Below are 23,985 nucleotides of genomic sequence, written 5' to 3' on the forward strand. Positions count from 1 at the left end.
ACCTGACATTCAGAAGACATCTTAAGGCGGCCCTGTTCAGGGAAGTTTTTAACATGTGATATTTTACTGTATTTTTGGTTTTACTGTATTTCTGGGGAGGCCCAGCCACATGGGCGGGGTATAAATAAATTATTATTATTATTATTATTATTATTATTATTATTATTATTATTATTATTATTATTTTTTGAGATGATCAGAGCCCCCCCCCCGAACTTGAAGCATGGGAAGTCCCAATAAAGATTTAAAATTTGGCAGAATATTTGGACTATATGATATTTAATTGTATAATTTGGAATATTTAATGTGATTTGATTGGATTGTTAAAATGGAAAATTTAATAAAAAAAATATTTTTTTAAAAAGAGCAACATTTTACTGTAGCCGGTATAACAGGTTGTGGAGTGTGCCCACAACAGCTTATCAGGTTTGCTAATGTGCCCTCAGGCTCAGTGGCAGAGCGTGGCGTGCCAGCGCCTGTGGCTGCGTGGAGGGGGTGGGTGGGATGAAGGGAAACAGGTGAGGTATATATGCCTCATGGCATCCATGTCACCCAAGAGATCGCAGCTGCAGAGATAAGAAGAGTCGTTCCGTTGTCTGAAGAGGTCACTTCCTGGTTCACATGGAGAAGTCGTCTTCAACAGAGTCCACTGATGAAAGCACACAGCTGTATTGAAGCAGCACTGGGTGTTAAAATTTTGCACCCAGGGAAACCACCCCGATCCACGCCACGCCACAGCTCAGCCTCAGAAAGTTTGGTGACCTCTGTCCTGCAGCGCTTTGGTTTATTTTTGTACAGTGGTGCCCCGCAAGACGAATGCCTCGCAAGACGGAAAACTCGCTAGACGAAAGAGTTTTCAGTTTTGGAGGTGCTTCGCAAAACGAATCTCCTATGGGCTTGCTTCGCAAGACGACAATGTCTTGCGAGTTCCTGCTGGGTTTTTTCCCCCTCCCCCCCTTCTAAGCTGCTAAGCCACTTATCAGCTGATCCGATCAGCAGATAAGCCGCTAAAAGCCTCTAATAGCGCTAAGCCGCTTATCAGCTGATCCGATCAGCAGATAAGCCGCTAAAAGCCTCTAAAAGCCGCTAATCCACTAATCCTTCAATGGGCTTGCTTCGCAAGACGAAAAAAACCGCTAGACGAAGAGAATCACAGAACGGAGGCACCACTGTACTCTGCTTCCTCTACCTGCTTCCCCTTGCCTTTTATTTCTAATAAAGCTTCACAGTTTGACCGCTTAAGTGTGTGCAGTAACCAACCTCAGGATTCTGGAATCCCCATGTGCATGGAATTCATGCTAATTTGAATGTTGAGGATCAGCGTCGTAAGAAACCAGCACATTCTTCTTTGATCTCGGAAAGACGGGGAGCGTGGGCTGCTTTTACACTGTGAGCAACGTGTAAACGAACGGTCTGGGAAATGGGGGGTGCATTGGTCCCAATGTTCCAGGGCTTTAAGATGTGGGTGGGTGGGTGGAGCTGCTTTGATCTTGGAGTGGGATAAGGCAGCTGGAAGTTAGCCCTCCTTTCCCCATTACATTGTGTGCAGGTGAGGAGTGCAGGGTGCAGTTGCTAGGAGTCTTTTTTTTTCCAAATAAAAAAATGAATTGCTTTGGTGCAGCCCCAGTCCCCCCCACTTCCACCTCTTGGGTTCTGGGACTGTGGGTGATGCCTAAAAATGAGGCTGGTGGTAAAAGGTAGAAAGGTAAAGGACCCCCAGACGGTTAAGATGCCGGCGTTTGTCCACAGACAGCTTTCCAGGTCATGTGGCCAGCATGGCTAAACTGCTTCTGGTGCAACCGACACCGTGACGGAAACCAGAACGCACGGAAACGCCATTTACCTTCCTGCCGCAGCAGTACCTATTTATCTACTTGTGTTGGTGTGCTTTCAAACTGCTAAGTTGGCAGGAGCTGGGACACGGCAATGGGAGCTCACCACCATTGAGCGGATTGGAACTGTCGACCTTCCGATCGGCAAGCCCAAGAGGCTCGGTGGTTTAGACGACAGCGCCACCTGCTCCCCTTATTGGGTGGCGGTGGCAGCAACTGGTGGAGACTTAAGACTCAACTGGCAGCACTGCAGGGCTGTTGTGCAGCAGCTGGGAAAGGAAGGGGGCATGGCATGAGATGCTCTCCCTTCTCCACACAGCCTTCTCTAACTGAACAAACTGGCAGATTTGCTGTTAAGGTTCCATTCCTCTTAAGAGTACAGTAACATATCTGCAGAACAGGAGGGTTGAGGAGCCATGGGAATGAGGATGGTGCAAGGGGAGTTTGAAAAAATAGAGGAGGAAAGAGGGGTGAAAGTGAAAAGGAGGGAACAGGAGGCATGGGACTAGGGATGAAGGTTCAGGCAGTTACTATGAGTGTGGTCTGAGCATAAGTGGAGCTGCAGAAAAGGAGGCAGAAAAGAAGCTATGGACAGGAGGGTGAAGATGAAAACAGGTGCAAAATGGGGCTGCAGAACAGGAGGGATTATGTCTCGACAGAACAGACAATCCAGTAATTAAAGTGTCTTTTTTGGGGGGTGTTGGGCATTGAGTTGGCGAACAGTGGGGTTAAACTGAACTTTCCTTGAAAGGTCCTTTCATCCTGATGCTACATTTGCCAAACTAGCTGGCTAATGGCAGCCCTTAGCCCCAAATGACCCGCTGTTGTAACTGCCGTCCTTTGCACAAAAGAACTCTCCATAAAACAGGAGCAGAGAAGGTAGGTCTTCAGATCCCTGCCTGAGGGGCAAAAGGTTGCTGTGACATCAAGGGAAAGCTATGGGGAGAAATCGCAAGGCTGCTTTGAGAGAGAGAACTGTACATACTTGAGCTGAACAACTTGGATGAGTTAGAGGAGGAACAAATTGTTCCAGACCCTTCCAAGTGTCCCTATTTTCCAGGGACATTCCCAGATGTACAGAAGCCGTCCCGGTTTCTGATATGATTCCGCTTTTCCTTAGCACATCCCTATTTCCATCAGAGAAATATTGCAGGGTATGGAGTTACGGGACCCTCGAGCCGAGGAGATAAGTAAATATACAACCTTTAGAAGGCATCTGAAGGCAGCCCTGTATAGGGAAGTTTTTAAAATGTTTAATTAGGTTTTTATATATGTTGGAAGTGGCCCAGAGTGGCCGGAACAACCCAGCCAGATGAGCAGGGTATAAATGAGAAAAATTATTATTATTATTATTATTATTATTATTATTATTATTATTATTATTATTATTATTTTATTATTAAATAGGATGTCTGTATTTTCATCAGATAAATGTTTGAGGGTATGTTGTTCTAAACACTTAAGATTTGGCTACATGTTAATCAGTTATGTGATTATATCCTCCACAGATTTTTTTCTTAACCCCTCCCCCCCCCAAAAATAAACCCTTGGGTTAAGCTGCCTCTGAATGGAAAATGCAGGTAATAATGATTTTATTATTATTATTTATACCCTGCCCATCTAGCTGGGTTTCCCCAGCCACTCTGGGAGGCTACCAACAGAATATTTAAAACATGATAAAACATCAAACATTAAAAACTTCCCTAAACAGGTATGCCTCCAGTATACCTGAAGGAGCGTCTCCACCCCCATCGTTCTGCCCGGACACTGAGGTCCAGCGCCGAAGGCCTTCTGGCGGTTCCCTCATTGCGAGAAGCGAAGCTACAGGGAACCAGGCAGAGGGCCTTTTCGGTGGTGGCGCCCGCCCTGTGGAATGCCCTCCCATCGGATGTCAAGGCGATGGACAACTACCTGACATTCAGAAGACATCTTTCTGAAGACATTCAGAAGCTTTTAATGTATGATATTTTAGTGTTTTTTGGTTTCTGTGGAAGCCGCCCAGAGTGGCTGGGGAGGCCCAGCCAGATGGGCAGGGTATAAATAATAAATTATTATTATTATTATTATTATTATTATTATTATTATTATTATTATTATTATTATTATTATTATTATCTCTCTGCCCCCAGCTCCAGGCCCTTCCCAAGTTATTCCCCCTCACACAAATATGTACACACTCATGTGTACATGTGTGACGGGTAAGGGAAATCTGAGTAAGCTGTGGGTTAAGCAAAAAAACAAATAAACTGCTTTTGCGCTTCAGAACGCCAGAGGACAAAGAGTTACAGAGTCACCCTCCTGCCCTTCCCTTCTGGCAGATTGCCAAAGACCGCTTTTGGCAGTCAAAACAAAAGGCTCAGGCTGAATGAGGAAGTCAGTGGGTAATGTGATCCTTAGGAAGTTCCTGAACCTAGCAAGAAGTTTGCAGCTTCCTCTCTCCTCGTCTACAACCCTGCTTTGAGATCTGCACTGGAACTAAGCGATGATAGAGGAAAGAGAGCCATCCGCGTCCTAACTTTTCCAAGACAGGCTATATCGACGTTTGCACAGAACTCAAAGCTATTTCCCCTGCTTCTGGACTTGCGAGGGGAAAAAGAGGGCGAAAGATCCGAGACTGGGCTGGAGGAGTTGAAATGGCAACAGCCCTGGTCTTCTGCCTCCGTCTCTGTCTCCAACTGCTAGCCCTTCCCATATACGTGCTGTCGTACTTGGGCGTATGGCAGCCCTACTGCAAGAAGATCTTCCCGGCCTTCATGGAGAAGTTTGCACCCAGTTACAACAAGAAGATGTCAAGGCAGAAACAAGAGCTGTTCCGCAACTTGTTGGAGTTTGCAGGCCCCTCGGAGCAGCTGCGGCTGCTGGAGATAGGAACCGGCACGGGCTCCAACTTCCAGTTCTTCCCGGCCAACTGCAGGGTCACCTGTACAGACCCCAACCCCCACTTTCAACGGAGTCTAGCCAAAAGCATGGCCCAGAATCAGCACCTTCAGTTTGACAGCTTCTTGGTGACCCCGGCGGAGAATCTGCAGGAGGTGGCCGATTCTTCCATCGATGTCGTTGTTTCCACTTTGGTCCTCTGCTCCGTGCGGGACATGCAAAGTGTTCTGAGCGAAGTCTGCAGAGTCCTCAAGCCGGTGAGTATTTGAGGGGGAGAGGGCAGCAAAAGAGACATGGTGGGTTAGAGATGCAATTTCAGAGGGGTATAGCAGGCAGCAGGCCGATGCAAAGGAAGGGAGCAGCGGGGTTCACTTGCTCCAGACCTCAAAGATGGCATGGGGCCCTCGCCAGGGTCTCCCAAACTTACGCTGTCATGCCAATAACAAGACTCCCACCCCAGACCTCAGACAAGCTCTGAACAGGCCTGGTAAGAAGCTGTGTGTTACAGTGCAATTGTAAGCATGCTTATCGGGAGGTAAGCTCCATTGAACTAAATGGGACTTTGCTTCTGAATAAACATGCCTAGGATTGCAGACCTTCCAAGTGTCCCTGTTTTCCAGGGACAGTCCCAGAGTTACAGAAGCCGTCCCGGTTTCTGATTCGATCCCGGAATATCCCACGTTTCCTTAGGAGGTCCCTATTTTCATCAGATAAATGTCGGCGGGTATGGATTTATGCGATCCCTGAGCCAAGGAAATAAGTAACTATACAACCTTTAGAAGACATTTGTCTTACCAGACTGACTTTGTGTATGTTCCTTTTGACAAAGGCCTAAAGCTTCACTGAAGCCTGTGTCTATTTGGCATTCCTTTTGGGACCACTGACTACGGACCCCAACCTTGTACTAAATTTCCCTGTCAGACAGAAGGGAGATTGCTAGTGGCAGGTAATCAGCCCTTGGGCTTACATGTTTGTGAATGCCCCAAGTCTAATACAGTGGTGCCTCGCAAGACGAAAAGAATCCGTTCTGTGATTCTCTTCGTCTAGAGGTTTTTTTCGTCTTGCGAAGCAAGCCCATTGAAGGATTAGCGCTATTAGCGGCTTTTAGAGGCTTTTAGCGGCTTATCTGCTGATCGGATCAGCTGATCGGATCAGCTGATAAGCGGCTTAGCGCTATTAGCGGCTTATCTGCTGATCGGATCAGCTGATAAGCGGCTTAGCGCTATTAGCGGCTTATCTGCTGATCAGATCAGCTGATAAGTGGCTTAGCGCTATTAGCGCTATTAGCGGCTTTTAGCGGCTTATCTGCTGACCGGATCAGCTGATAAGCGGCTTAGCGGCTTAGAAAAAGGGGGGGAGGGGAAAAAACCAGCAGGAACTCGCAAGACATTGTCGTCTTGCGAAGCAAGCCCATAGGAGATTCGTTTTGCGAAGCACCTCCAAAACGGAAAACTCTTTCGTCTAGCGGGTTTTCCGTCTTGCGAGGCATTCATCTTGCGGGGCACCACTGTATTCATTCAGAAGATGTATATTTTGCCTTTTGACTGAATGATCTTCAATGCAGCTTGCAACAGATTGTAATAACATACATATGTAGGAGCTCTTAGACCTTCGAGCTACTGGAATATTGACATTTTCGCGGGTATTTATGCAAGGAACAAGCAAAGCACAAGTAGGTCAGTCAGATTTTTGGGGAAATAAATACCTGGTGAACATGATTTTAAGGCACTGAAAGTGGTCTTATATCATGCACAAAACATCCTACACTCTTGGTTTCCCTGAAATACTTGTTGTTCAAATGGTCTCCTCCTTTCCTTTAGGGTGGAGCATTTTATTTCTTGGAACACGTGGCTGCAGACCATTCAAGCTGGTGCTACTTTTGGCAGCAAGTTCTCTTCCCAACATGGAAACTTCTCTTTGACGGATGCTGCTTAACAAGAGAGATCTGGAGTGATCTTGACAAAGCAAATTTCTCAGATGTAAAGCTGCAACATATATACGTCCCCTTACACTGGACACCGATTCAGCCACATATCATTGGTTATGCTGTAAAGTAATTCTCAATTCACCAGTGCAGTCCAATCAGATGAATGTTTACTGAAAAATATGTTCCACTGAGTTCAGCTCCTGTGTCAGACTGCAATACAGTAGTATGCTCAGTTACTTGGGAGAAAGCTCCACTGAACTCAGGGAATTTTTATTTCTGAGTAAACATGCTAAGGCTTCTCCTTTTATATACACATTTCAAAGGAAGTTTCTTTCTCTGAAAGGAATTCAGTTCTACTTTCTAAAGTGCAGAGCAGACAGGGGAAATCTTAGAATATAGTCAACGACAGCTTGTTTAAATCAATTAACTGCAAATTAAAGCACTACTAAGACACCATTTTAAAGTTCTCTGCATGCTTTTTTCTCCTAAAAAATATGTGTAAACACATAGCATTGCTAACTGGCCAGAAAAAGAAATCAGCCTGGCCAACTTGTGCTGATTTGATCTGCAGAAATCAGCTGGTGAAGCTTTTACTGACAGGCACCTAAATATTATCTGAGTGGGCTGTAGAGATTGGGGAATTCTCACCACTTGCTTCAAACAATTCCAGGACTGTGAGGGGCAGAGCCATGGCAGATGAACTGGTGGGGAAGGGACCCTCGCTCAGTGACAGAGTACAAGGTGCAATCCTTGGGCTTCCTGTTAGGACCCAATTGCAGGTGACATGGAAAAAATATTGTCCAAGACCTCTGGCAGCGTAGTGAGCATGGGCAGAGTTGGACAAAATGTCTGACCCTATATATGGTTACCTATATTAAGAAGTGAAGATGTGTTTGTAATGTAGCTATTACAATTTTTTGTTGATGAAACTGCTGGTAAAGGGGTTGGTACAGGAACCAGTTCAAAAGTTGCCTACTTCAGCAGTAGTTAATTGATGTCAGTATTTAACTTTATCATTTTTGCTTTACGGTTGTTTTATTGCTGCAGCCCACTTTGATATATTTTTTATGACATAGCAATACATATTTTATACATAAAACTCTATCCCAAAGGTATTTTAACACGCCTTTAGGACTACCATATTCTACATGTTAAATATGCATTTATACCTGGGTTCAGGAAGTGGTTGATATTGACCCCCTACAGTTTAGGGGGTGAATAAAGAGCCAGGGGTTGAAAATGGTCTAGCAGTAGGAAATCTTAATGACGAATAGTGCAAAAGAATAATTATCATGAGCCTCAGAAATAAACAGTATGGACATGTACCTTGCCAATGTGGAACCTTATATTTAACAAGATTTCACAATCCAACAGTATGCCAGATTTATTTTTACATTTTTGCAAATCCTGGTAATGGTGGATGATTAATAAATGTTCATGATATTCTGGTATTTCTTGGCTATATTTCATATACCTACCTAAGTATATGCAGTGGGGTTGATGCCAACTTCATAAGTTCATCAAAGGGTCAATGAACTCCTAAGCGTAGGAATTAAACATGAGAAGACATGAGCACTGAACCACTGTCATATTACAAGTGAACTCTTTATTTACTGTGTTTGCTATTGTTGAAGATAAAACCAATTTGAGAAACTACTTTTGCCATTTTTATGGATGTTGATTGTTTGCAGATAGTTGCCTTCGTGATATTGTGTCGATTGCAGTAGTCCTTGTACAGTGGTGCCTCGCAAGACGAAAAGAATCCGTTGAGTCTCTTCGTCTAGCGGTTTTTTCGTCTTGCGAAGCAAGCCCATTGACGGATTAGCGGATTAGCGCTATTAGCGGCTTTTAGCGGCTTAGAAAAAGGGGGGGAAAGGAAAAAAAACCCGCAGGAACTCGCAAGACATTTTCGTCTTGCGAAGCAAGCCCATAGGAGATTCGTTTTGCGAAGCACCTCCAAAACGGAAAACTCTTTCATCTAGCGAGTTTTCCGTCTTGCGAGGCATTCATCTTGCGGGGCACCACTGTATTACTTTCATTGCTTTATAGCAGTTAAGCTTAGCCAGCCATGGTGAGCAGAAGATTCCTGCATTGCAGGCGGTTGGACTAGATGCACCTTGGGATCCCTTTCCAACTCTATGCTTCCATGCACGAAACGAAGGCGTCTGTATACACACCTGCTTACTGCTGACTTGTTGTTTATTGGAAATTTAATTTGTAACATTCTTTTTTTTAACCAGACTTTTGGATGAAGTGATTGACATCCTATGCCCTTTTAAAATGCGGCTCCTTTTGGGGGGGGTATTGGGTTGCTGTTTTCATTTTGATTTTTTATATATTATGGTTTTTATATTGATCTTTTCTGTGAACCTCCAGGTATAGGGTGGTATATAAATTCAATAAATAATACTAATACTAATGCAATTGCAGCAAATCAAACCAACTGGGTATAGGGCAGTATATAAATTCTAACAACAACAACAACAACAACAACAACAACAACAACAATACTGCAATTGCTGCAGATCAAACCAACCGGTAAAGCAAGGAGGTGTGTGGGTGGTGCGGATGCAATGCAATTCTTTATTGAAAACGAAACAAAAAGAAGAAGGATCTGAGTCAAATCTTAACTTTAAATTTTACTTCCAAAAAAGATTTCTTCGAAGGCTGGGGATGTTTCCGTCCCGCGCGCCCTTTCCAGGCAAATGGAAGAGCGGGAGGCCGCCGCGCGCAGCTTCCTCGCGGCCCCCGTCACGTGACGCTCCCAACGTCACTCCGGCCGAGGAGAGGGAAAGACGGCGAGAGTGGGGGAAAGTTGGCCGCCATTTTTTCTCCCTCGACGGACGATGCGGCGGAGCTTTCGCCCCGCAGCCGGGCCCTCGCTGGCGCTCCTCGCGCTGCTGTACGGACCCCTGCCCGGCGCTCTGCCCTCCAAGGTCCCCGCACACGGTGAGCCCGGCGTCCCCCCTGGTTCCCGTGGGTGCGGCAGCGGGCGCTTGGGCAGGGTAAGTTCCCTCACGCGTTGAGGGCCTTGGGCGGAAGTGCGCCTGCGCGCGGAGTACCCCTCCGAACTACGACTCCCGGCAGCCTACAGTGCGACGGACGCAGAGTGCGTAAGGGGCATGCCAAGGAGAGTCGCGCACGTGGAGGGATGCCTCCTGGCGTGGTGGAATCCTCAGCTGTTTCTTCCCGGACGGCTCTTCCTTCTACTCTCCCGATTACTGGGATCTCTTCCCAAGTTAAGCGGCCCTCGGTTTGCCGCTCTGCCTGGCTGCTGTTTTTCCTGGAGGTCGAATGTTAGGCAAAGAAGGCAGCGAAAACTCTACCCTTTTCCCTCCCTTCTGCTCCTGTCAAACGGCGCTTGCTGCTGTACGTGGTGGAGTTTAGGTCCCAAGGGGGGAAAGGGGCTCAAACCTGTTTGGAAGCACCCGCGAAAGTGGATTTAATTCGAGTAAGTCCCCCATTTAGTAATTTTCTGAATTTTTGTTGTTTAGTCGTTTAGTCGTGTCCGACTCTTCGTGACCCCCTGGACCAGAGCACGCCAGGCACCCCTGTCTTCCACTGCCTCCCGCAGTTTGGTCAGGCTCATGCTGGTAGCTTCGAGAACACGATCCAACCATCTCGTCCTCTGTCGTCCCCTTCTCCTTGTGCCCTCCATCTTTCCCAATATCAGGGTCTTTTGCAGGGCATCTTCTCTTCTCATGAGGTGGCCAAAGTACTGGAGTCTCAGCTTCAGGATCTGACCTTCCAGTGAACACTCAGGGCTGATTTCCTTCAGAATGGATAGGTTTGATCTTCTTGCAGTCCATGGGACTCTCAAGAGTCTCCTCCAGCAGCAGAATTCAAAAGCATAAATTCTTTGGCGATCAGCCTTCTTTATGGTCCAGCTCTCACTTCCATACATCACTACTGGGAAAACCATAGCTTTAACTATACGGACCTTTGTCAGCAAGGTGATGTCTCTATTTTCTGAATTACCGTGTAACAATGCCACAGGCGCACGGTCGGTGTCAATCTCTGCCCCTAAAGTTCATATGATTGCAACATTCCTTTTCTAAGCTGTGGAAGAAAGGAGGTTTTGTTAGGTTGTCAGTGCTGCTTTGGGGCGGAAACGGTGTAAGATGTCACTTTCAGCAATTTAAGAATACACGTGAAGTGTACCAGTTCAAGCAGTATTGGCTTGAAATTTAATCAGCTTTGTAAGCATATCTGACCTGTTCAGTAAGGCTGTTGTGCCCTTTTAGAAGCAAGCCACATAGGCCATTAAATCAATTTCCATAATTCATAATAATGGAAAAGTTTTAAGAAGAATTGCCTTTCCAAAAGCCTTTTATGTTCAGTTGTTTTAATTTAATGCTGTGTAATCATGTGAAGAAGAAGAAAAACAAGTTCTAGTTTTAATCTTGTAAACTAGATCTTGAGCATAGATGAGATTGTGATATTTCCAGGTGGGAATTCTGATTCAAATTTTTCAGGGTGCTGCCGCACAGACAAATTGGGATGAGATCTGCCCCTTCACCTCTGTTTAGACTTTGTTTCTCCTTTGTCATTTTGTTGCAGCAATAGAGAAACAGGCCTGGATCTGCTCTGGGACTTTCCATACTGTATTTTTATTTTTATTTAATTATTTTTGCAGGATTGTGAAACGCTTTATCAGATTTCAGTTTAGTCTGAGTTTTTTATCTAGACCAGTGGTTCCCAATTAGGGGTCTGGGGACCTCTGGGGGTCTGTGAAATGCCCCCATGGGGTCCACAGCCCATCCCCACTAAATTTTTGCATGGTAATATCACAGTTTTTCTAGTCTGTGTTTTTTTGCATACCTTTGATTATTTTTTAATATACCTTTGCTTGTTAGGAGCTACCCTAAAAAATTGCTTTGCAGAGGTACCGGTAATTATCATAGAGTTATCAAAATTTTCAAAAGCAGGGGGTCTGTGGCTTGGCTTTTGAAAAATAAGAGATTCTCAGTAATTAGCTAATTGGGAACCACTGATTTAGACTTTATGCCACATTACAGTAATAATTTACATCAAGTGTTTTGTTTTGTAATGAAAAGTACTCAACTTGTTGAATTGTACTGTTATCTTTTCCCTTTCCTGTGTCTTTTTTTGTGTGTGTGTGTGTCTTTTATGTACTGTTATAAGAATTCTAAGGTGTCATAAATAAAATGTGTGTTCGTAAGTGCACAAAGTAAACACTCATACATAAGTACCTAAGCTACATGTCTGAAATAGTACAGGAGAGCAATCCTGAAGCCATCTTGACTCTAAATGACCCCAGCTATTTCCTCTGCAGAAGAAAATACAGTTGTACCTCGGGTTACATACGCTTCAGGTTACATACGCTTCAGGTTACAGACTCCGCTAACCCAGAAATAGTGCTTCAGGATAGTGCTTCAGAACTTTGCTTCAGGATGAGAACAGAAATCGTGCTCCAGCAGCATGGCAGCAGCAGGAGGCTCCATTAGCTAAAGTGGTGCTTCAGGTTAAGAACAATTTCAGGTTAAGTACGGACCTCTGGAACGAATTAAGTACTTAACCCAAGGTACCACTGTATCTTGGAAAAACCTCTCTTTTAACTTACAGGTCCTTCAAATCCAATCAAAAGAGCACATTTTGTGTATGAATATGGGAGGTCTGTGGCCATGATTTCAGAAACTAGGTTATTTACCATTTCAAGAGGATGGCTCAAACTAGCCAGAATAAGGCAGTCAGCACACATTAGGTATCTTGACAAACAGGAGACAAGCCACACCCTCAAATTTCTGTTGTAGACTGCCTCTTTCCGTGATGCTTGTGTGATGCTTTTGGGTGGTCTTTGAATAAGGGGTTGGGCAATTTCTAAGTCTTCAAAAGCTGTTATACACTGGTGTTGTGGGCCCTTCTCACCTCCTTGCAAGGGAGGGAGGACTCTGGTGCAACAGGAAAATAAAAATCTGCCTTGCTTTGACTGGTTCCTGCCTCCATCCATTCTTCTGTGACCGATAACTGTCTTAAGGGACACTGAATCCCTTGATGGAGAGTTGGGCTGCAAAAGTCAACCCCAATTTTTTCTATAACAATACCTTCCATAATATCTCTTAGAAATTGTAATGTTTTGTACTCCTTTGTTTCTGTTCATAAACGTGTGCCTTCTGTAGTAAAAAGAAGTGGAAGAAACATTTGTGCAAATGGAGCCTTTCCCTTAACTTGAATTGCCTTCTGGGTGAAATTTTCAGGGAACAGTGGCAGCTGAGGTGGGAAAATTTAACAATCCTCTCTTTCCCATGTGCTGCCACCCCTACCCCATTTAGAGAAAAGGGTCCCATACACAACAACTGGAACCTTTTCCTGAAGCTAAATTGCTGTGAGGAGCAGTTGGGAGGGAAAGGTTAATCACCTCTGCCCCCCCCCCCAAAAAAAAACATTGCCAGGAGTCTGAGCAGCAATTCAGTTTAGGAAATAAAACTCCTTTGTAAGGAAGAGCAGGATATAATTTTAATAAAATTGTATGTGTGTGTACACACACACTCCATTTGTGTGACTCTAACTTTTTCTCTAAACTTGAATGCATCCGGGGAGGGAAGAGGGAGGAGAGAAGGGGATGCATTTAAATTACTGGGTGGGTGAATGTGAATGAAATTTGTATGCTACTCTGGTCCCAGTCACATTGACCTCTTATGTTTTGGCTTCTGTTATATGTTTGGCCACCATCCTGAAGGCATGCACTCTGTTAACCTCAATCAAACAAGTTGGTGTGTTCTTTTAGGCCGGCATCTGACAATAAGATTATTTAATGATTCACAGAAGCCTTCATGCTTGCATAATCTCCAACAGAAAGCAATCTGATAACAGAACTGCTGTGTCAGATTGGACGGTTGAAACAACGGCTATATTGTATTGTTGCTGAATGCCTGCTGTGTTTTACACTGAAATACCAGTACAACTTTTTTATTTTTAGAATGCGGAAGAAGGCCCCTTGTGGATGAGACAGCAGAAGGATCTCGGATTATAGGTGGACATGATGCTCAGCTTGGGGCTTGGCCATGGCAAGTTAGTCTACAAGCTCAACCTGCTCCTAGAGAATCTTTTTACCATATATGTGGTGGATCTTTAATTAATAGCAACTCAGTGTTGACAGCAGCACACTGCATTAAAGTAAATATGTATGTATTTTTTTTGTTCTGAATCTTTTTCTGTCAGTTTTGTGCTTGAGGGACATGTATTGGTCTTTACCCACAAGGGGGGATCTGGAAAAAAATGTTTTAGTACTGTATATTGCCAACCCTTAACAGGGGTGTTTTGGTTCATGTGTCTTCAACTAGCCTAATTTAACCATACCAGAGCAGGAGCCCTATAGCGTTGGCCATGGCTCAGGGGAAAGAGGAGGGAGAAAAGGAAGAGGGGAAGATTTCAGTTTTTCCTACCATTCTGAAACCTTTCCCCATTATGCCATATGATACTGTGGTTTTCAAGTTCAGGGCTGGTTGCCAGACATAAATCTGAACACTTAATTTAATCCAATCCGTGCAATACTTCTGTAGGACAGTCTTTACTGATGACAATTTCCATGTGGTTGCTATAGAATACATAGCTTGTAAAAAAAAAAAAAAGTTGGGTAGATGGAACCTGCAGGCTGGCATATGTCCATGGAAACCTTCTTTCCAAAATAGCCACCAGCCATCCTCCTGAAGCACTTATTTCATGAACCATAACAGTTATGTACTTAAGTTTTGGTTGTTTCCTTAATAGCTCATATAGTATTGTATAATAATGCAGTCTTATTAAAGTAATATAATTATGCTAATAATACTCAAAATAGGTACAAAAGAAGTGGAGATGTGTACCTCAAACTCTGAGTCCCCAAAAATGATATATCCACACTCCAGGAGAATCATCTGCAAGATGGACTGGAATGCCACTTTACTATAGTTATTTTTACACATTTACATGTTTTTAATTATATGATTATGTTGTTACCCACTCTGGGACTTTATGGTGAAGGGTAAGAAAACTGGGTGGGGAGGGCAGCACAGGAAAGGAGTGTTTGTTTGTTTGTTTGTTTGTTTGTTTGTTTGTTTGTAGCTCATGGTGCCTATCTCCCAACTCTAATGATCACTTACAGTATACTATTAAATGTTAGGGGCTTAAGCAGGCCATCTTGCCCTCTGAATTGACATCTTCACCATTCGACAGCTGAATTAGCCTTAACGATAGATCAGATTTCTAAACTCACACTATCTTTCTATAGCACTCTGATCCTATAATTATCACGACATACCTACACATTTCCATCATTGGTATTTGCATGCACAGTGAAGGCAGAAATCATTTAGCGTCTCTTGAAGCTTGTCCCAAACTCATTTGGTCTTGAGCATGCCAATTCCTTCTTTTCCCCACCTCGGGTTTTCTTTTTTTCTTTTCCTTCTCAGCTATGATGTTAAGATTGTGTTAGGCCCAAAAATTCAGATTCATGTCAGGCTTTTGCTTCTTTGTCTTTGTGTTTGTAAATATATTTTTTTCATTTAACTTAAATACTGCAGATCTAGGAAGTCCCCAAATATGCAGAAATAATCCGCTTTTTTTTTTGAGTGGCACCAATTCTCTTCCACACAGATGGAATTGCCCAAGTTCTAGAAGAAAAATAATGAATTGCTGTGTCAGCCCATATAGGATTGAATTGCTGTGTCAGCCCATATAGGAATAGTATCATACTGTGAGGGTATAGGCTAAATTTTCGATATGTGCCATTTTCACAGATCTGCGACACAGAAAGGCTGTCTAGGTGCAGTCTGTATGCTTCTGTGACATCAGAAGCCAGTGTCAGTCCTTTAAATAACATTCAAAGCAGGAAGGCATTTTCATTTCTGGGAGAAAGTTGAACAGTTTTGGGGGAGTGGTGCCTTACTAAAAACAATTTTCTCCTACTACTTCAAGCAGAGCATAGCTGCTGTCTTTGGTTGTTTTGTGGGTCACCATGACGCTCCAAAATGCCCTGACAGGAATGACATTCTGTTATGATCTTGTAGTGGTATTCCAACTGCAGTATTGGGAAATATGGCTTATTTGGCTACTGATTGTAGCAGCTCTACACCACATGAAGCAGCTGCCCCCACCTAAACAAATTGCCCTCCTTTGGCCTACCTCCCCCACCCCACATTGGCCTCCAGATCAGAATCTAGCCCACCTTAATAAGCCACTGTTAACCTCATAGTTGGATACTTAATTGCTTTTCGATCACAGCTAGGCTCATTTAGGATTCAGTACCTAGAAGAGAGCTTTCCAAACTCTGTGCCGCGACAAATTAGTGTGCTGGCTGCAGTGTGTAGGTGTGTTGCAGGGGTGCGGGTGGCGCAGTGGACTAAACCAATGAGCCCCTTGGGCTTGCCGATTGGAAGGGCGGTGGTTTGAATCCGCATGATGGGGTGAGGTCCCATCGCTCTGTCCCAGCTTCTGCCAGCCTAGCAGTTTGAAAGCACACCAGCGCAAGTAGATAGTTATTGGAATTTTTCAACATAAATGTGCCATTTTAACCCTCAGCCATGCATGCTAAGGTAACGTGTAACAGCTGAGAATGGGGATGCTACGAAGGGCACTTTCTCTTTATTTAAAAGCATTTCGAATTTGCTTAATATTCTAAAAACCTAAGTGGCAGGCAACACAAAAACAATATCTGTATCACCAACATACTTTGGTGACCAAGAGCAACGGAATTGCAGGGGCCGGAGAACCAGCAAAATGAAAAGTACATGCAGATCAGAGCCCATCAGTGGTGCACTTTGCACATCAACCAGTTATATGAATAGGTCACACACACATCCCAATGAACGTTTTTTGGATGTATCATCAGTAGGCTTTGCAGGAGAGCAGCCATGTAAGCCTCTTGCAGGAGAAACAGTAAGCATTGAGGCACCTTACAAGACTTCACAAGTGTTACCGGCATAAGCTTTCATTGACTGGCTCATTTCTACAGATAGTGGAGCCGGTGGTCTAAACCACTGAGCCTCTTGGGCTTCCTGATTGGAAAGTTGACAGTTCAAATCCACATGACACAGTGAGCACCCGTTACTCTGTCCCGCCTTCTGCCAACCTAGCAGTTCAAAAGCATGCCAGTGCAAGTAGATAAATAGCAACACTTTTTACCTTCCAGACACAGCAGTACCTATGTGCTCTGGCACTCATTATGGTCATCTGTGTGCCAGTAGCAGTTTAGTCATGCTGGCCAAATGACCCAGAAAGCAGTCTGGACAAACACTGGTTCTCTCGGCCTGAAGCAAGATGAGCACCACAGCCCCATAGTTGCCTTTGACTGGGCTTAAGTAGGGGCTGGAATGGATTAGTTCAACCTCCAGTGTGCTAGTAAAACTGAATTACTGTGTCGTGAAATGATGCTTGTCCAAAAAGTGTATCTTTTCTTTCTGTATGGCTTCCATGATTCGCTATGACATGTCCAAAGGGATTGTTTACTTTGAGCAACAGGTGTATATACTGATGCATAAACTGCTTATGCAGCTCTTCCCATTCAAAAGTGCTCTGGAATAGTTTCTACTCGAAAGTTCTAGTGTCAAATGCAAAATTATCTATGCAGTTCTTTTGCATCGATGGACAATCTTTCCATTACCTCCTATTTTCTTGTCTTTATTCCACTTAACTTTATTTTTGATTCTGAATAGAATTTCCGAATAAATTTCCATAAAACTAATATACTATTTAAATCACAAAGATAGCAAAACTCCTAGGCTAGCTTTCATGAAGAGTGAGCCATGACAAGATTCCAAGTTCATGGTTTGAGTAGAGTTCCTGTAGGGGAATGATTGCATGTGTGTTGACCCGGGTTTGCTGTTGCTCTCAAATTTTAAAGTCTGAAATGGGAACTTCTGCACTAATTATTTACTCTAGAAGGAATTTTATTCTGTCCTAGGACTCCAGAATCTTGGAGGGCAGTGATTGGCTTGCATCATCTGTATAAACCCCACTCTCGTACTGTAATACAGAAGGTCAGCACTATCACAATCCATTCTGACTTTGAATGGGGCACCTTTGAAAACGATGTTGCCTTGTTTCAACTTGCCAAGTCTGTCAAGTACAATGACTATATTCAGCCCATCTGCTTACCTGACACTCCTCCTCTCCTGTCTCATGAGACCTCGTGTTACATAAGTGGATGGGGAAGCACATATGAACATGGTAAATCTTTTATTTTTCCTTTAAACTTTTGTTACTAGTGAGAATTAAGTTATCTCCAGCTGCATATTTAGCTGGAAAGTAAGTCCCATTGAAGCACTTCAACTTATTTCACACATGGGGAGAACATGGATCTTCAGATCAGTGGCACTGCCATGAGCACATACATAGCTCCACAGTATGGCAACCTTTTCCTGGCTGACTTAGAACACTTTCGGATTTCCCCAAAAGCTATTCCTTTACCTACGGGTGCTTCCGGATTGCTGTTATTGCAGGATCAGTGTTCTTCATGTCTGCAAGTATTCTGTAGGTTCCTCATGATGTCATTATCCCAATGGCAGCTTGTATTTTCCTCATTTAATCCAGATTTGCCATTTCCAGGGAAATAATAATAAATTTTAATTGTTTGTTTGTTTGTACATACATACCTCACCCATCTGACTGGGTTGCCCTGGGCAGCTTCTGACATAATAAAAACAAAGCAAAACACTAAAAACTTCCTGATACAGGGCTGCTTTCAGATGTCTTTGGAAAGTTTTGTAGTTGTTTATCTCTTTGACATCTGATGGAAGGGCGTTCCACAGGGTGGGTGTCACTACTAAGAAGGCCCTCTGCCTGGTTCCCTGTAACTTCTCAGTGACAGAAGCTCCAGAAGGTCCTCAGAGATAGATCTCAGTGTTTGGGCTGAATAATGGAAGTGGAGATGCTCCTTCGGGTGTACAGGGCCGAGGCTGTTTATTGCCAGTGGCCCATTTGCAACATTAAGTGAATGTCTGAGATACACTGATGTACATTTATCATTTGGATTCTTGGGCAGGAGACTCTTGAGCAGTTCCACCAGGACTTCAGTAACTTTCACTCCAACATTAACCTGGACCTGGACCACTGCATACAATAGGTTAACTGTCTGGACACTACTGTGCAACTTTATAATAGAAATAGAAGCATCACCTTATATCGGAAACTCACTAACTGCTGCACATACTTGCGTGCTTCCAGCTGCCACTTACACACTCTGGTGTGTCCTCAGCTAGAAGAGAGACTTTGAGGGACAGGACCTGAGGAAGGATTGTTGTAAGTCAGCCATGGAGATGTTTGCATCTTGTGGAGCTTTGCGAGCAGATGATCTGACAATGAATGTTCTCTCCAAAGCTGAAGTATTTGTGAGAAAGTACAAAGTAGCAGGGCTTGGTGGCTAGATGTTCTGTAGCCCCATCGGGGATGCTTCTGATGGCTTGCAGTCCATCTTTGTGGGAGCTGTTGGTGTAAAGAGCTGCAGCATCCATAGTAGCTGGTATGGTGGTTTTGGAGACATTGTCAATGGACTGTAGTTTCATTGGAGTTAGTGGTAGCCCATACGTAACTTGTACAGTAATGCCACATCTTAACATGTATATTCAAACTGTTGGAGCCACTCCAGCAAACCAAGCCATCATGCTGAATGGGCCTTACCTTGCAAGGTGAAGAGCTTAAAACCTTGGGGCAGGGGTAGTGGGTGGTAAATTCTGCTCAATGCACTGGCTCTGAAAGGATAGTGGTGTTCATTTTGCCCTGTAAGATCTCATGAGAGCATCTCACAGCCAGCATGCTGAACGGGCCTTACCCAACAAGCAAGGCAGAGAGCTTTAAAGCTATTTTTATGCTGGGTAACCCCAAGCAGACCCAGCACAAAACAGCTAAGCTCTCTGTCTTGCTTGGGACCTGCACAATTTCAACCAGCCCACCTTCAACTGCATATGCTTGAAATTGCACAAGCCAAATGCGTGTAGGATTAAGGATTACTCTGCTGGTGGCATTGAGTCTATATATCCAGGCACCCCCCAACTGTGCAGGTACTAATGCCTGAAACAGTTCCCTATGGTTTCCTGGTTTGTGCATTTTGGGTAGTAGATTCAAGATGCCTGGTCAAAGCTCCTGAGATGGGTATGTACAGGTTTGGTCTTGCACATCTGTAGGAAATTCCTTCATCAGGCTGTGTTGTTTCTTCTAAACAAAATAAAAAAATTCCTTCCAGTAGCACCTTAGAAACTAAGTTTGTTATTGGTATGAGCTTTCGTGTGCATGCACACTTCTTAAGATGCACATGAAAGCTCATACCAATAACAAACTTAGTTGGTCTCTAAGGTGCTACTGGAAGGAATTTTTTGTATTTTGTTTCGACTACGGCAGACCAACATGGCTACCTAACTGTAACTTGTTTCTTCTAGTATTTCTAAGTGGAATCTGAGGATAAAGGCACAGTACATGATAGAACTCATGTCTCAATAATAAATGAGTCATTTTTGTGGGAAGGAGGAGTAGATGCTGGTCTATTCTACAAAAAAATATGCCAGTTATTCAGATACTCAATTACTCTGGCTTTTGCTCTGACCAAACCTGTGCAAACATCATAATTCTCATATTGTGCACCAGACTAACCTGGGTAATTTGTAAACCTGGCTAATTTGTAAACTGTTTGAACTACCATGCATAGTATAGTGATAGCCATAATAAAATCTTTATAATATGTATAGCAGTTCAAACAGTTTACAACTGGCCGAAGCAAATAATGTGACACTGAATCTACTGAATTTACATCTGTTTGCCAAGCCATAATGACATTTTATTGCACAGTAGACACTACTACTCTCAGTGGTGGGATCTAAATTCAATGTACTATATTTACACATAGCCACACTCATTAAACAATTGCACTACCGGAAAAATGAAAGAGAATTGAGTTCTGCATTAGTTTCTTAAAAGTACACGCCATAACTCTTGAACCTTAGTTTAGCAACTAATGTAGATTATGCATGGAGAATGGGGGTCTAGTGCAGCAGGCTTAAGAAAGATGTACTGACCCAAGAGCTGCTAATATCCCTGTTGTCCTGTACATTCCTGATTATTAAACAACAAATTAGCATACTTCCACTTTTGTCTTGTCTTTTCATTATAGGCAAAGCTGTACGTATATTACAAGAAGCTCGAGTCAACATTATTCCACAGCAAATCTGTAACAAATTTGATTGGTATGCTGGGGCAGTATCATTGAATATGCTTTGTGCTGGTACTGAAAACGGGAGTGTCGATAGCTGCCAGGTAAAATTCCATTTGAAAAACATATTGGCGAAACCTCCAGTCATGTGGTTGCTAAGTCAAACTTTACTACCTGGTAGTAACACAATTATATGTCAGTGTAACACCATAGTCAGTCAGTTCCAGAAACATAAAAATTTGTTCATTTATGTGCTAAAACATTTATTATTTACAATAGTGCATAAGTATCCCTTATACACTGAACAAAAATAATAAAAAGTTCCCCCTTGCAAGTATACACTTGAAAAGACAAAAGGAGAATTGGAGAAAGGGTGGAACTAGGGTTGCCATATTTCAAAAAATAAAAGCGAGGACACCCTTAAAGTTGTTGAGGCTTTTTTAGGAAGACCCCCCAAAAAATGAGCTTTTTAAAGGAAAACCCAGAAATTGTTGCGCTTTTTTAAAGACAAAGTTGTTTTGTTGAGCTTTTTGTGTGTGACAGAAACACCAAAAGAATCACGATTTTTCATATGGCAGCCCTAGTGGAACTAGATTTCTAATACAGATTTCAAGGAATGTGCAAATCTGGGCATACTTCCAGCTGAAGTAGAAAAGCCTTCGCCATGATTTTTAATAACTTGTTTACCTCAGTAAAGACTGCTAAGAGGTAGGGTAAGGGATAAAAGCGGAGGAACTTCACAGAATAGTCAGAGTGTGTTTATTTTCTTCCATTCAGAACACTTGGACCACATTATTTGCATTCAAAATAGAGGGTGAGGAATGTTCTTCTCAACACCTGTGTACATAATGCCTAGTTACGAGAGCAAAGACTGGATGGCGTGCCATGCGCACTTCAATGCGTAGACTAAATTTCTCATCAGGCTTACTGAGCTTGTAGCTGGAATTCCCAGAATAGGCATTACCAATTTTTTGTAAGTGACATAGTTATGTTTAGTGCTGTTCCACAAAGTCCAGCTTTCCCACATCCATCTTTTCTAGCAATCTGATAACTATTGTTTATAGTTACTTATTAATAGCATTTAATCTGTCGCTCAACAATGCCAAAGCTCTCTGGGAGGCTTACAATAACATGGAAGGCATAGCTCAGACTTACTGAATTCTATCCAGTGCTGTGTGAGTAGAGTTCCACTCACAAACAGGACTTCCACTTCCTCTCCTCCCCCGCAATGCCCAAAATCGGTTTGGTTTTTCAACCCTCCAGAACTGATTCTGAGGGTGCACAGGGAAGGGAGAGGAAGTTCCACTGTGTGCATGGAAGCCTATTGCACCCATAAAGCTCCAGCATTAGATACAGCCCCTACTATCATAATTTCTATGCACGCTACATCTCCAGAATACCTTCAGCAGCACTCAAGTTATCTTCTTTAATTTTTATCCTCCAGGGAGACAGTGGTGGTCCTCTGATGTGTTCTTTCCTAGATGACAAGTATTATCTGGTAGGAATCACCAGCAGTGGTGTTGGTTGTGGCCGACCACAATTACCGGGAATCTATATCCGTGCAGCAAATTACAGAAGTTGGATTGATTCACATGTATCTGACAACAAAACCACCACTGTGAGCATTCAGTTTGTCCTGATCTTTTCAACTGCTGGATGGGTAACTTTCCACCTCATTTTCTAAAAGAGGCAAACTTCTACTCCACTGAACTAGAATAATCTCAAATTGTTTTCTGAATTTACTTCTTCCTCTTGGCAAATGTGTTTTAGCCAAATTCAGTGATCTGGATTCAGGCATTAAGATCCCGTTGAAATCAAAGTGTAGTTTGTCCCATGGATTTAATTGGGAATGAAAAGTGACACACAGAGCAACCCAAACTGGGCTTGGAAACAACAGTGGAGTGACAAATATGTTGCCACATCAAAAGTCCTGCTGACTCATGCTGACCAAGGCAGATGTTGGGGAGGGGAGGGATATTTTTTGCTGTGCCAGCTCCAGTCTGCTATAGCTGAGAGGCCTTGAATATCAAACATCTCAGGGAATCTGTGGGATTTTGGGTCCAACAGACCCAAAGCTGCCAGTACCGACTCTACCCTGCAATGCCTGCTTTGTGGCTGCTAGCTACCACTGGCAGTACGGTAACTTTTTGAATGAATGATTCTGGGGCATCTGCAAAGCAACCCCCACCCCATGGCAGAGAGGTGATTACATTTCATCCAGTCCCCATCAACGTGTGTTTATGTAAGGGATTGTGTTATTAGTTTGCATCCAGTCCTTTATTTTTAAACAACCTATATGCTTTGAATTTTTATTATTATTTATTGAATTTATATACTGCCCTATACCCAGACACCTGTGTGGCTCACAGAACAAAATAGATTCAAATATATTATTTCACCCTTAATCTAAAAATATGAACCCGAAAGGCACTTTTCAGTTAACATGTGTGATTTACCATCACACTCTTCAAAATGGGCTAACAGGCATGCTCTGAAAACAATCACTGTGCATATGATACAAACATATTTTTATTAATGTTTAAGCACAGGACTCATAATTTGTGGAATTCAAATCTTACCCATTTTTTATTATTCTAGAAAAAATGTACATGACAGTTGCCTAACAAACAATGCCATACAATTATACTGTGTTTGATAATAAATTTTGCAGTTGAATGTCAACCTATTTGAAACCCAAGTGTAGTATTTATGGGAATCCTTCACTTTCCACTGCTGGTGCCCAACTTACGGGGCGTGGGGGTGCAGTGAATATTATTCACCTGGGCGTGGGGGGTGAGGTGAATATTATTCACTCTGGGCGGCTTCCAGCAGAATATAAAAATGTAATAAAACGTCAAACATTAAAAACTTCCCGATGCACTTGTGTCCCTGGCAAGAGATAAGAAAACAGCCACGTGTGTTGAACCCTGAGTCAGTCCGTTTTACAGGAACATAGCATTTTGAATACAGGCTTGCTCTTTTGATACAAAGGAGGACGAAAAGTGCTGTGGCATAGTAGAATTATTCTGTTTTGTTACCATCTCTATACAGCTGCCTAAAGTACAGTGTATGCTTCTGAACATGACAAGAGCTTAAACGAGTGCATTCCCATGCTTGGTCCAGTAATGAATGTTAGATAAAACAAAGAAACACCTATATGCCAGAATACTGTTTCTGGAGTGGAAAGGCGGCAAAGCGGAAAGCTTAATCTG

The 23,985-nt window shown here is 43.2% G+C and overlaps 1 protein-coding gene across 6 annotated transcripts; it reads left to right on the top strand.

The window, feature by feature from the left end:
- Nucleotides 1–1,259: 1,259 nt before the first annotated feature.
- LOC308580177 (thiol S-methyltransferase TMT1A-like) lies at nt 1,260–23,455 on the top strand. 6 transcript variants are annotated; one of them, XM_081181513.1, is made up of 5 exons: nt 9,318–9,585; nt 13,577–13,781; nt 17,537–17,802; nt 20,735–20,877; nt 22,218–23,455. In XM_081181513.1, exons 1-5 carry the CDS (start codon nt 9,483–9,485, stop codon nt 22,455–22,457), a joined length of 957 nt encoding a protein of 318 aa, XP_081037639.1. In that variant the 5' UTR covers nt 9,318–9,482; the 3' UTR covers nt 22,458–23,455. The 6 variants fall into 6 exon arrangements, with proteins under 6 accessions (XP_081037644.1, XP_081037641.1, XP_081037640.1 ...); XM_081181518.1 differs by lacking the exons at nt 9,318–9,585; nt 17,537–17,802; nt 20,735–20,877; nt 22,218–23,455 and adding exons at nt 1,260–1,400; nt 4,151–4,966 and having other exon boundaries at nt 13,577–13,775; XM_081181515.1 differs by lacking the exons at nt 9,318–9,585; nt 13,577–13,781; nt 17,537–17,802; nt 20,735–20,877; nt 22,218–23,455 and adding exons at nt 1,274–1,400; nt 4,096–4,966; nt 6,530–7,092.
- The last annotated feature ends 530 nt before the right edge of the window (nt 23,456–23,985 follow it).

Source organism: Podarcis bocagei (assembly GCF_964188305.1).
Source record: "Podarcis bocagei genome assembly, chromosome: 2".
Lineage (NCBI taxonomy): Eukaryota > Metazoa > Chordata > Lepidosauria > Squamata > Lacertidae > Podarcis > Podarcis bocagei.